The sequence below is a fragment of the Psittacula echo genome, assembly GCF_963264785.1.
Source record: "Psittacula echo genome assembly, chromosome: 10".
Lineage (NCBI taxonomy): Eukaryota > Metazoa > Chordata > Aves > Psittaciformes > Psittacidae > Psittacula > Psittacula echo.
In genome coordinates, this window is record NC_137741.1 from 8613489 (window position 1) to 8627157 (window position 13669).

Sequence of the window (13669 nt, forward strand, 5' to 3'; positions counted from 1 at the left end):
TGAAGAGAATACAGAGTATCTGTGGGAACTTCACTGATGGTAATGAAATTTGTAATGAAAAAAATCACTCTTGGGCTTTCTGCATTTGACCACCTACTCAAACCATTACAGTATCTTGCACAATAAATTGTGGCTCCACTTGTCCCCTGAATTTTGCCAGACTGGACTTGTTGCTGTCATTGACATCTTCCTCCATTCGAGGACTGACTTATTGCTAGTGCTTGAATGAGGAGAGCTGCTTCCCATGTGACTTGTGAGACTGGGAGGGCCCTTGCCAGAGCAGTGTCCTGGAGGTGCTGCTGCCCTCCTCCTGCCAGGATCACAACACAGAGCCCCTTCACTGACATCCTCCTGCACAGTGTGTCCCAGGACAGGAGCTGTGTGCAAGGGGTGGTTGTTCATACGTGTTCACTGTGGGCATGCTCCCCCAGTGTTTGCTGTGCTGCTTTCACAGGGAGTGAATGCTCTGCAGCTGGAAAGCTGATAAGGGTTAGATTCAGTGGCTGTGCAGGCTTTGAGAAGGCTTAGAGTTAACTAGGCAGTAGCTAATAAGGGTTTTCTTTTACCCCTCCCAACCAGCTTCCTCTTTCTGGTCTCACAGGCATAATGCCTGTCATATCCCTTGTGGTTAAATGGTGTCTACTGTTTGCAGCATTAAGGAAATAGAATTCAGAGCAACTGAATTCTGCCACCTCTTGTAATACGATAGTCCCCTGCTGCTCAGTGAAGTTCAGCTACCTGTTCCTGCAAGTGAAGTGTTACTTAATTAGAAGAAGGTTCAGCAGCATCTGGTTTTATGCCACTTTGAAATAAATTTACATCCCCGTGCCTCCTCCCCCTGCTTTTTCTCCTTGGTGCAAAGTAAACCCAGCTGCATACCTGGGGGGAGAACACACTCCTCATTCTGCCCATGCCAAGTTGAAGCCATTAAAATGGGGCTGTTTTGAGTAGAAATACATAAATAGGCCAGGGAAAGTAGGCATGCGTACTTTGGCATAAGATAGAAGAGCAGTTTGAGGAAATGCTTTAGACTGATTTCCCCCCCTCCCTGTTCTCCCCAAGATACTCTAAGGAGTTTGTCAACGTGGTTTCAGCATTTAGAAGCTTAAATTACTGCAACCTTTGAAGGTTACCTTCAAGATTCTCTCAAAGGTCTTGATCCTAAAGGTTAAGTCAAAAGCTGAGGCCATTAAGATGGGCTGGAAGTTTTCCAGTAAGGCTTCCCACTGCAGATGCAAGGCAGCCTGTTCCCTGGGAGGACATGGGACTGGGGATCTCTGTGGAATGCAGTGGATTTTGCAGGGAGCCACTCTGCTATGCTTCTCTAAACCACAGGCTAAGAAACCTCCTTTAATCTGCAGTTCTGCTGAGCAGTAGAAGATGGGTTCTTGTGTTTGAGTGGCTGATGGTAGCTCTTCAGAGGTGCACAGTTCACTGGTGGTGTTTGGGAAGAGCTGACTTTTTGAGGAGCATTGCAGTACATAGTAGAACAGGAGTACATCCCTCTTAAGTCACTCAGTGGGCCTTACCTTTCAAACTGTCTTCATGCTGGTACACACAAAGAAAAAGAATCATCATTGGTTGTGATAGGGTCGTTGAATTTTGAGGGGGGAGCAAAGTTTTGTTATGTAGTTTTATGCTCCCACGTTCTTGTGGTAGGTCAATATCTGGTACAAGTTGGTAAATCCAAGGTGTCTGTAAAAGCAGGTACCTTTGTTATCACCCATAAGAGACAGCTATCCCTAGAATCACGAGTCGTCTTGTGGATGAAATTGCTTGAAGTAGCCTGAATGAAGTTGTGGATGAAGTAAGTGCAGAGTTTAACTTCAGGGAGACTGTCAGCATGAAGAGCTACCAAAGGGAGAGTAACATCAACTGTGTTTCTAGGTGTGGTGGGTCACAGCGAGCCCCAGGAGGAGCAATGCTGGCTGTTGGCTTATGGTACGGTTTCTAAGTTTAGTTTTCCGATGGGCTCAGGTCCCTGGTAGGTTGAGCCGGTTGTTTTCATTAGTGAGAACATCTATCATTCCTGCTGCTCTCCTGCAGCTGTTCCTAGACATGCACCAGAGTGTGTGGGTAGCAGCCTCCGAAGGTCGGAAACTGAGGCCTGATTCAGCCTTGCTCTTGGGATTGCTGGTTGCAGTTCTTGTAGAGCTGGGTAAGGGGCTCATTTGACAGAGACAGAAACAGACTTACTTATTTATAAATGAAATTTCAGTTTTCAAAACATACCTGTCCTGCTACTGAAGGAAGAGGAGGGGTGAAATAAACCAAAGTGGCAAATACAATGTAACTGGAATGGCTGTTCCTTTGCCACGTTTGTCACTTTTCCTTTTTATCTTCTGGTTTGATGGAGATGTGTGTCCTGCAGTGTCATCAGGTGGAGCTTTTCTGTGTAGTGCTCAGCACCATGAGAAGGTCCCTGTCCCAGCAGCTTCCCAGTCAAAGGGCAGGTTCCTCAAGGTTGCCATTGCTTGTCTTTGACATAGATAGCTTCACTAGAAGATAAATAAGAAGCATTTTTTTCATAAGGCACAGGCTTTATAGAATCAGGCTATGCTAGCCTACCTGTGCTCTGGCTAGGATGAAAGAAGCCTCAGTTTACCACTAGCAGATTTCAGTGGTGTCCTCCCAGTATACTAGGAAGCGTGGAGCAGGAGATGAAAACAAAAAAAGCTGTTAAAATAGAAGCATGCTTGTCCCTGCTGAAGCCGTGGGACCTTTGCCTTTTAAAATGTCACATTTGCTTCCGTATTGGAGGACATGAACTTGACTATCCTTTTTGTGCCACCAGTTGACAAAAAGAAAACAGAGAGGGACTTCATTTGATTGCCTTATTATTGCTCTTGTGCTGCAGCTTCTCGACACTGTTGATCAGTGCTGTAGGAGCAGAGGTCACAACTGGAAAAGCCTGAACTAAATTTGAGAGTTTACATTTACTGACTCAGACTGATACTTGGAGATAAAAGCACAGCTCTAGGGATCTCCTGCCCAGCTGCCTCCTGCAGCTTGCCTCTTTCTCTTTGCAAGAAGAAAGTATTAATGCAAATGGGCATGCTTATGCACAGTTTGGCAGAACCTAGCAGGATGGGAAGGCATGCTGGCTGAAGCATGCTCTTCTGAAGAGCCTAGTACACAGTGTCATCTGCAAGTCTATAGAGCAGAGGCTATATTTGGACTGAATTTTGTCTGCCTGTACCCTGCATCCTCTTATTCTCCATGCTCCTTTTTTGCATTAAGCTATCATGTAAAGCCATAGAAAAGGTTTAGGTACAAAAATCGGCACATATGCCTGAGCCCTGTTGCCTGCTGCCATGAGCACTGCTTTATATGAGAGGCTGTGGATCTGAAGCAGCACAGGGAGCGTGAGACACTGCTGGGGGCAGGAGGCAGTGGGGTGATGTGGAGTCCAGGGTGACAGAAGTGGTGCTGAAGAGCCCTCTGTTTCAGCATGACTTTTGTCAGCATGGCTTTGTCAGCTTTGGCTTAGACAGTGATAACTCTTAGCAGCAGGAGGTTTCCATGCTTGGTGTCCTTTGACTAGTAAGTCTGTGGCTTTGGAAGAGTGAGATGACACTTGTGTTCCCTTCTGCGGTTGCTACAGTAGATGTGATTGTCTTCCCTAAGGCAAGGAAAAGCTCCCATTTTATTGTACTTAGCATTTCCTGTTCTCAGAAATCCTCAACATCTCTCCTTTACTTTTTGGTGTTCCTGAGTATCCACCCAACTGATTGTCTTCTCTACAGGAAGTCGATTGAAGTGGATGTCTGCTGATGTATCTGCTTCAGTGGACTGGTCATATATTCTTAACCTGTTGGCACTTTTTATTGTATTCTGTCACGACAGCATATGCAGTTCTAGCATGGGAAGGGGCATCAGTATTAGCAGCTCCTGCAGAACAGATTTTTAGATGGTCATGTTTCAAAATGCAGTGTTGTAACAAGCAGGACAACCAAACTCCTACCCCTTTGATACTTGATACAACAGTAGGTGCTGTTTCAGTAGCTTTGGTTCCTGTCATTACCAGACACTAGAGCCATTTGTTTTGCTTCTTTCTTATTTATGATTTTGGTATATCCATCAGATACCTTACTTGGTCTTTCTTTGTATGTGGTAGCACCTGTAGAAGAGTAAAATAACTGGAAATCAGATGTTTTGTTGTGTTAACAGGAGATTGAATTATATTTTATTCTACTAGGAAATAGTACAATTTCCTAGTAGAATAGGAAAACGCTTCCTGAACTCTGAAAACTGATGCTTAGTGCTTACTCAGTAGCTGTCCAACAGTAAAGACTGTTGTTTTTTTTGCATGTTAAAGCTTCTACTCCTCTTCAGAGCAATAATAAAATGCCTTCAACTAATGCAGTTAGACCAGCATGTGAAATAGAGCACACTTAAGAAACGCAAAAGCTGCTTATGGGTGTGTTTATATGAAGTATAATCAGTTCCATACTGTTTGCACTCCTTGGCACATGTACTGAGGTCATTTATGGCATACTTCAATTCAGTCCCCACCCAGTGGCTTCTTAATAAGCCAACTGGGAGGTAGCAAGACTAACGTGGAAAACTCCTAAGTTGCCAGTGGGATGCCAATTGTCTGCTTTGTAGCAGCTCTTTGGAAAGCTAGAAATAAATGCCTTGAAGTGGTGGGATTTACTGAAGTGTGGGGAGAGAGGGTGGTAATTGTGTTTACAGATGAACAAGTAAAATGAATCTAAATTGTGGAGGAGCTTACAGTAAATGTAATAACATCTATACTGGCTGCTTTGCAACTTGGGATAATAGCTCCCAGTTGCAATGATACTGCATTAAAAAAACCCCTCAGTTCTTATATAAGTGAGTGAACTATCAAGAATTCTAACAAACAGTTAAGTTTAGGCTGACTTTCTACAAAAAAACCAGCTCAATGAGTATTCTTCCATGAGCTAGCAGGATATTTCACAGCAGGAGGTTAAGCCTGTAGTACAGTGATAGAGATTGTAATATGTGGTGGTTTTGTCTTTGCTGTTTAGATTAATTCAAGATTTCTGTTCTCTCTTTCTTCCCTCACATCTAGCAAAACTGTACAATCTAAAGTGGACTGCATTTTGGTAAGTACAACTCCAGAATGCTTTTTAATATTTAATAAACTGCAAGACCAAAATAGATGGCTCCGGAGGCTGGCAGCTATTATGAAGCCTTTCCTTAGCAGTGCTTTAAGGTACTGCCATTAAGTGTGATCAAAATTAGTTCCCATTGCCAAAAAAAAAAAACACATGATGTGGGTTTGGTGTTTGTTTTTCATGGAAATATTGACCTCTCTTTGGTTGCTGCCTGTACAACTGTCAGTATAGATACGGAAAGGTGACTTAGTGCTTTTGTAAGCATGATTTTGTTAAAGATATGTATTGCACAGATCAGAGTATGCAAGAAGCTAACTGTGCCTTCAAGTTCCATTGCTCTTTAGGCCTTTAATGACAGTGATTATGTTGCTATTTCCTTGAAACAGCTAATTCATGGCCAGTAGTACATTTTAAGGAAGGAACTGCATGTTCACACAAAACCTAGCAGACTGGTGTCCTGGTGTGAAAATCTTGCAGGTGTCATAATTACCAGATTTTGGGGTTTGGGTTTTGGTTTTCTTTCAAGTCTTGCTAACCTCAGAAGTTGCACACTATCTCAGGCCTGTTAGCTCCACTGTACTACTTAGGACAGAGAGACACATAATTTCTTGAAGAATGAAAACCCGTGAAATGCATAAACGTCATCTTCCTTTGTGCATTAAAATAACAGGATCTAGATTGGAGATGATTTCTAGGAAGCAATATCTAGTGTGAACTTAGAGGGTTTATTTGTTTGTTTTTAATAGTGAGCAGGTTGCAGATTTCTTTAAATCAGAGTCCTAGTTCATGAATCTTAAAACTGAAAGGGGCTGCTTATTCTGATGTCTTACCTTCAGCATTTCATCCAGAAGTACCAACGGGTGAGACAAAATGACATACACAACCATCTGGATACAATCAAACATAATCTGTTCAGCTGTATGGCTGAGCTAAAGAAGAATACTCCTTAAAGTCACATTATCGTAGGCTAATTCAAATGAAACTGAATTCTCTTTCCTTAAAATGTTGTCTTACTTTAAACCTCTTACTGCAATAAATTAAGCTGTTTTACTGCAAAAAACTTGGACCCAGTTTTGCTTTATAAATTCTTGAATGCATCCAACTAAAATTGTGATGCACAAATATCATTTTTGTCCTCATTATTGCTCATTGACATTTGTGGGCACAAAGCAGGTGTCGTAAGGTCTTAATTTTGTTATGTGACTCTTCAGCGACAAAAGGGCAAATTGCAAAATTGCACTTGTAAAACTTTCAATACTAGGTTTTCCTGTGGTGAAAAATGGGAAGTGGGGCAAGTGTTCCTAAATAGCATCAGAGAGGGAGTAAATAAGTAGGAGGTTAACCGGTCATCTGCTTATTGGTAAGCCATTTTAAGAAAATGGAATGGCATTGGACTATTCTTGCATTAAATTCTGTGGATTTGCGCACCTAGGGTACTGAGATAGGGATTATCAGTTTGTGTGAGCCCATTCGTTTGTGTAGGTCTCATCCACTGGATGGACAAGCTATTTTTCTGAATAGCGCTCGTGGAGGCAAAGCAGTCTCCATTGCTTGACTTGGAACAGAACAGTAATGTCCTGATGGTCTAATTTTCTGTTCCAGATGCCTCCTTGTCTGTTCTGCTGATGAGTTCAGAGGAGTCCTCTCAACAGTGGAAAGGCCACTCTTGGTTAGCAAAGGTAGATCTAATGCTGTTCAGGTAGTTTAAAAAAGAAAAATCCAACATCAAAATAGTTTCAGGAAATAAAAATTAAATTGAATTCTGGCAAAATGGCTTCTGCATTTTTACATGCTTTTGGAAAGCTGTGAGCTGTAAGACAGAATTTAGAAGTTAAATTGCCAGAGCAGGACTACATAGCTCTAAATAACTTGTTTGGAGCTTCTTTGCAGCACTGTGCAGTTTTTGTCCTGCAGAAGGTAGATGAGCAGGTTGCCTTTTTCTGGGAATGTGTATGGGTTTGTCAGAGCAGTCCTGTGATTGGGGGTCCCAGCTGCTTGCAGAGAGTCAGACTCCAAGCTTGTGGGCAGGTCAGAATATTTCCTTTAAGTGTGTGTTCTGTCACGTCTGGTTCAGATGGAAACCTTTTCAGGGCCTTTGAATCAGTTTCATGAGGCACCAGGGGACAATGTCTGTCCCTTGTCTCCCTCCTTACTCTAAGGAGGAGATTTGGGACTAGCTTTCAGTTATACTGGGAAGTGCTGATGATACCTTGGAGCATTTAAACTTGATCAGTTTGCTAGCAATCTTAAAAGGAGAAACACCAGTAGAAGAAAAATCAGACTTATTCTTGTTACCATTAGTGTTTGGTAGTAGCAGTCAGAGCAGCAGTGTGCAGAGCCACACACAATGCTATTTAGCAGATAGACTCCCTAGTTCAACACAGGATAGCAAGAAAGAGAAATGGGAAGAAGAAATTGAGGTGATGGTGGTAATTTTGGTTGTGGAGGTAGCTAACAGCAGAGGACTATCTAAGACAGCTATTATAAGGGCACTGGAACTGCAATTACTTGTACAAGAGACCAAAGTCATCTGCCTTTTGCTTGGTAGGCTGCACCACTTGCCTCCTGACATACTGTCAGTTTCTGGAAGATCATAAGAAAATCATTGTATTCTAGGCAATCCAGAAAAGATAATTAGCAAGAATTGTGGTGTAAACAGCCATTAAAAATTCATTACAACATCTTTTAAACTGTAGTAAACATGTCTAGCACTAGATTCTCTTATGACTTTGCTTGTTATATTTGTTGCCACATACTAAGTGAACTCTTGAACCTGATTTTTAAAACTGTAGGCTCCATATAATCCCTCAGCAAGAAGGTTGAAGTTTTTCCTTAGTCCTCTGCAAAGAGGTCAGTACTGGTGAGGGTGTGCTGGATCCATGGCCATGAAAACCAAAGCTGGTGATGGCTAGAGCAGTCACAGTGTGGGCAGCAGCAGGACCAATATGCCAGTCTGCCTCTCCTGCAGCAGAGAAGAGGGTAGCTTGTCTTCTTGGCCCTAGAGGAGATGGGCGGAAGCTTGATGAAGCTTTGGCAGCTATGCTTGGGCACTGTCAGTGCAAAGCTGCCGTGTGTTTTTAGGGCTTGTTTGGAATATTTAGCACCTGAAATATGTTTCTGCTTCTGTTCAGATAAAGCACATCGAATGTATTTATTAGCAGCTTTTTAGGATAAGAGGTTTTGTTTTGAGTATTAGCCATTTTCAGTCTTGATCATGTTTCCAGCAAATCATCTGACCTTGAGCAAATTATCTAACATTTGCTTCTTGTTTCTCTGTTCACAAAGTGGGGAGATGGTTGTTTGACTGCTTGGCTATTCTTAGTCTGGTTGTTAAATAATAGATGTTTGTTCTGCTGAAGTATGACAAGCTTTAGAACCAGTCTGCCAGTAGGTGAAAGTTACATTGCCATTGGCATGGCCTCTTTTACTTCGATTAGAGTATAGGTATCTATAAATACTCAAAATGTGGAAAGAAATATTAAGATCACTCCATGCTCTCTTAAAATAGTAGTCTTCCAAAAAGCTTGCAGCAGTGCCCCTGGCCTTCAGCTCCTCTTCACCAGAACTTGGGGACAGAAATAACCTGTGGAAATATGAATTGTTTCAAATTTGAATGCTGTTTTTCACTCTGTTCGTTACAGAAGTTGTAACTCTGCTAACTCTTCCTTAGTGTATTCTTCCTCTAATCTTATCTAAAGTTTGGCTGACTAAATATTTTCTCTTTAAAACAACCCAGAAAAACCTGGAGTTTTCCCAAGGTAATCCCTTTTGACAACTTTAGGATGAAACTTCGCTAACATCGATGACCTGACACTAGGTCAGCAGGCAGAGAGAAGCAATCTACCACAGTCAAGAAACCTTAAACGATACTCTGTGATTCTGAAGACGTCTTGTGCTGTGAAAAGTTTCAGTGTCTTGTTAGTGTCTCTCAGCATGAAACCAGATGTCAAACCCTGCTATTTTCATTAAAAAAACCCAAACCAAGAAACCCCAAACTAAAACCAAACACAACATATTGGCCATTCTGGTTTATTTCACAGCTCAATCAAAATGCCTGTTAGAATGAAAAAGGAAGTTGCATCTGTTCCTAAGAGATCCTTGCTGTGTGTCATAGACAGCAAAAGGACAGATTCATTTGGCTACTGATAATGCAAATATAAATGGATCTGTGGTTTAATTTTTTTGCTGCATATGTTATGCATTCCTATAGTCAACTAGCTGAATTTGGTAACTGTCATATCAGAGATTGCTGCTGCTTTATATGTTACTGAAAATCTTTGCTTAGCTGTGACTTGAGATTTGTAATTCTTTGTCCTTAGTATTTCTGTCTCAGATTCTAAGACCACTCAAGGTTTGGCTAAATTGAAGCTAAGTTGTGAAAATAAGTCTGAACACTGCTTGCTCTCCACCTTCACTGAATTTTCCTTAGTTACTGTGGTTCCAGTTACAGGAGATGAATATAATGCATGAAGACCAAGAGTAACAGAGGTGCTTTGTGATGGCTTTGCACCTTGGTCCTGCAAGCAGTTCAGCATGCATATGTGTTTTTCTAATGCAGCTTCAAGAAGTATGGTTTATAAATAGCCTTTGGAGAATTAGAGAGTCTGATCTGATAGAACCAGTCAATCAAGGTCAGGAAACTTCAAGCTAAATTCTTACTTTTAAGGACCAGATAAGGATTCCCCAGACATTTTACATTCTGTATGGGTTTTAAAACTACAGTAGCATAAGCTTTTAAAGGACTATGCAAAGTGGAATTTGCCCAAGATGATGCCAACATCCCAGTCTTCCTTTTGATGTTCTGACTCTTTTCTACTCTGACTTATTGACCTAATTGAGGGGGAGGTGGAGGAGAAAATGTGTAGTATGTTTTGTGTTCTGTTTCTTTTTATTCATTTCCATATGCATCCAATTTAGCACAAAGTGAAACTCAGGGTGAATGAATCTTTTTCTTGGTCAGTAGTCAGTAGGCCAGCTGAAACGTTCATCTTTCTTTTCTGATCACATTAAGAAAGCAGAAAGTTTTGATGCTTTGAACAGTTGCAGTAACAGAGTTATTACTGAATTCCAGACGTTCAGCACCGAGAACTGGTGGATGTCAGCTGAGGCTGAAGAAGAGATTGTACTTCCTGAGGTTGTAAACAAAGATTTGAGAGTTTTAGAAATGTTTAGAGGAAATAACCCAAACAAAACAATGTTTAATGAATTTTTAACCTAAACAAAACATGATGCTTCCTGAACCTACTTGCACTGGCTGTCACACTCCATCTCTTCACTGCCACTTCTTCAGTTTTAAGATGATTTTCTCTAAATGGATTCAGTCTCATCTAATAAGCTTAGGTTTATTTAATTATCACCCAGGTAGGATTACCTCTGTGGACTGCCTTGACTCCTGGCTGTGTGTTAACTCTCCTGTTTCGAGGCGATCCTGCCTCCCTGGCATTTCGCTGCAGCTATTGCTGGAAGCTGGAGGAGTTGTGCAGAAAGTGCTGTGTGGGGCCAGGCGTGGAGACGAGTGGGGTTTGAGTGACAGCAGAGAGAAATTACCACTGTCCAGCTGCTTCTGCTGAGGGTGTGAGGAAGCCACCTCAGCTCTAGGGATGCACTTTTGCTGATGGGAGAGTTGCTGTCTCACTTGCATCTTTCAGAAAAGGCTCTGCTAACATAATCTCAGTCACATTTTTTTCTCTACACATATATTGTTGGGGTTTTTGGTTGTTTTCTTTTAATTGGGAGGGCTTGACAAATGGGCCTGTATAGCAGAGCCTCCCATAGCTCAGGCAGGGCCCTTCCCCGAAGCCTTTCCTTCTGCCAGGACACAGCAGAAGTTGCTTCAGCTGCAGTGGGCATTGGGACAGCTTCAGGGTATTTTGATGAAAGATGATGTTTCTTTTAAAACCTCACCTTTTATGTTGCACTCTGGCACATGAGGCTTGGAGGTGGGAGGCTGTCTTCCACCTCAGTGTCGGAGTCATGGCGTTTTTCTGTTTTGCCGGGGATGCTTTTGCCACATGGTTTAGCAATTACCACGCGAGGTAACACCACCTGCACTGCATCCTTTGGTATCCTGCTTTGGCAGTTCCTTGAAGAAGAGGAGGTCTAATAAAGAGGTGCCAGTTTTCTTGCAGTTGTTACATTTCTATCTTTTAATAAATAAGTGATTAATTTTCTTTGAAGAATGTTGATCTTTCAATAATGGGTTTTCTTAAAGGAAAACTCACCCGCTGTGACTTATGCAGGAAGGCAGGAGCTGAGAATTTGACAAGCTGCACCCAGTTAAGAAATACCTTTCTGGCTATTTGGTGATCTCAGCACCACTGCTGTGTAAGCTGCTGTAGAGCCACACAGAAATCGGGGTCAGCGAATTTCAGGAGTTTGTCAGAGGGAAGGAAAAAGCCTGAATGTTGTGGTTTGCTGCAGCTTATAAAAGCAACAAATCGCGTGTCTGTTACCTGGCTGCTGCTGGAAGTGTTTCTCTTGGCTCTCAGAATGTCTGTGGCATCGCTGGTGGCCCAGTTCTGCAGAGCAGTTAGGTAGTGGGGATCAGCAGGTTCCATGCCCTCCCAGCACCCTTCCTGGGTGGCATGTCCCGGTCCCTGCCCAGTCTGGAGTCAGGGTGGGGACCTGTGCATTGGGTGCAAAGCCAGCAGAGGCCAAGTGGGAGCTCACCTCTCTCTAGTACTGCTGTTAATTTTGTGCCAGCTGAAGTGGGTTGGGTCTGGACATGACAGGGTGGGTAGGGGGCACCAGATTGGAGGGTTTGGTTTTGAACTGTACTCCAAAAGCTGCATTCTGACTTAGAAAGGGATCATGTGAGTCTTTGACTCCATACTGATGGTGCACCACCTCATGCATTGCTTCTGCAACGTCTTACTGAAGGAGAACCCATGTGCTCCTTGTTGCATGATTTTACTCGCACTGCTGCAGAGCAGGCCTGAGCACATTACCACAACAGATTCTCCTAGTATTTCTAAGCCCATGTAGCTGGTTTCAGATGTCCAAAAACTAGTGTGTATGTAGCAATCACTGTTTGCATACACCAGGTAAAACTCCCCTTTGTGTCTGATCCACTGGAGGAGGAGTCTGAAGTCACTGAGATTGATGTTGACTGAATGCCTTGTCTTCAATATGCGTTCAATATCTCTAATTTCCAAAGGAAACAAACCAAAAACCCCACATATGTATATAATAGATTTTAAAATGCCATCACTGAAGCCTGTGACACTTAACTATTAGTATATAGTGGATCCACAGCATCAGGTCTGATATCCCCTGTTGTTAAAGCATAGCTGGTTTTGGTACTGTGTTCTCAGAGCTGCTTCATGTGTGCTCTGAGAAGGTACAGTTGACATATTACGTGTCTGGTTACAGAAGTGACCTGGGAAAATGTCCATAGCAGATTCTGCTTTTGTTGCATGTGACTTTTGTAGTGAGGACAAGCGCTTTCTTGTGTGTGATGGTGTGCAAATAAAACAGAAAATCACATTTCTGGTCCCAGAGTGCGCAAAGTCACATTTTCCCACATAAGTAAATATTTTCTTGTTTGCAGTGGTATCATTGAGGACTGTGCTGTTGGATGACAGTTTTCAGCTGTCAAACTCAACTTTTTTGTTTGCCTTTCCTCCCCCTGCCCCACTTCTTTTCTTTTTTTCAACCACAACACCTTCGTTATCTAGCAAGAAGTTGAGAAGTTTACAGACCTAGAGAAACTCTACCTCTACCTTCAGCTGCCTTCGGGTCCCAGCAATGGAGACAAAAGGTATGTGTGCAAGTGTGTAAATGCGAGCAGCTAGTACTGAAAGCTTACTTTACTTCTTCTGACACTTAATCTGCTGAGGAGCCATTCACGTGATGTGTTTGGTAGCAGAAGCAGCTTTTATTAAGGGTTAGGGACTCTTCCTGAAGATTGTGTTGTGCTTTTTTGTTTTTTTATCTCTGGGAATCTTTAGTGCATGAATAGCTTGTAAGTACAAACCGCCTAAAACACAAGAGTCATCGGAGAAAGTGTTTTGCAGCCCAAGTGTAATCGTTCTTTCACTTTTTATGTAGGAAGTGATAATAGAGCAACACGTGATGGTGGGGGAAAGAGGAACTAACGGTATTTCTGGTAACATTTGTTTGACTAAAGGAAGGTTTAGAAAACCAAGCTGACAACATCACAAAGCTGGTACATGTGCTCAGTAGGATGCTTATCAGCCTGCAGGTGCTTACAGGAAGCACTCTGAGCATCTGCTGGTAAAGGGCAGCTGGCAAACTAAGTGGGCAAAGCTTAGAGGTGATCAGTAAGGAGCAATAAATGTAAGAGGGGAAGTAGGTGAACTCTCACCCATCACTGGCCATTCATGGCTGTGAATCAGTAAAGAACTGGAGTGTGAAGTCAGTATGTTAAATTGTGGATGAAAAAGGGAGATATCTGCTGCCCATGCCTCAAGGAATAGTTAAGTGTGTGAAATAGCATCCCTCGCTGTCTCTGGTGTCTCTGCCTACCTGCGTAGGCAGACAGTTATAAAGTCTTCTAACTGAGGAGCAGCTATGGAGCAGAGACTTCATCAGCATTGCTTCTTCTT

General features: G+C 42.5%; 1 protein-coding gene across 1 annotated transcript in view; it reads left to right on the forward strand.

The window, feature by feature from the left end:
* RFX7 (regulatory factor X7) overlaps nt 1–13669 on the forward strand; it is a 49994-nt gene that overhangs the window by 17372 nt on the left and 18953 nt on the right. Inside the window, exons 2-3 of the mRNA XM_080626138.1 lie at nt 5057–5090; nt 12779–12861. Coding sequence (XP_080482264.1) covers nt 5057–5090; nt 12779–12861 — 117 coding nt within the window. The remainder of the gene's footprint in view (nt 1–5056; nt 5091–12778; nt 12862–13669) is intronic.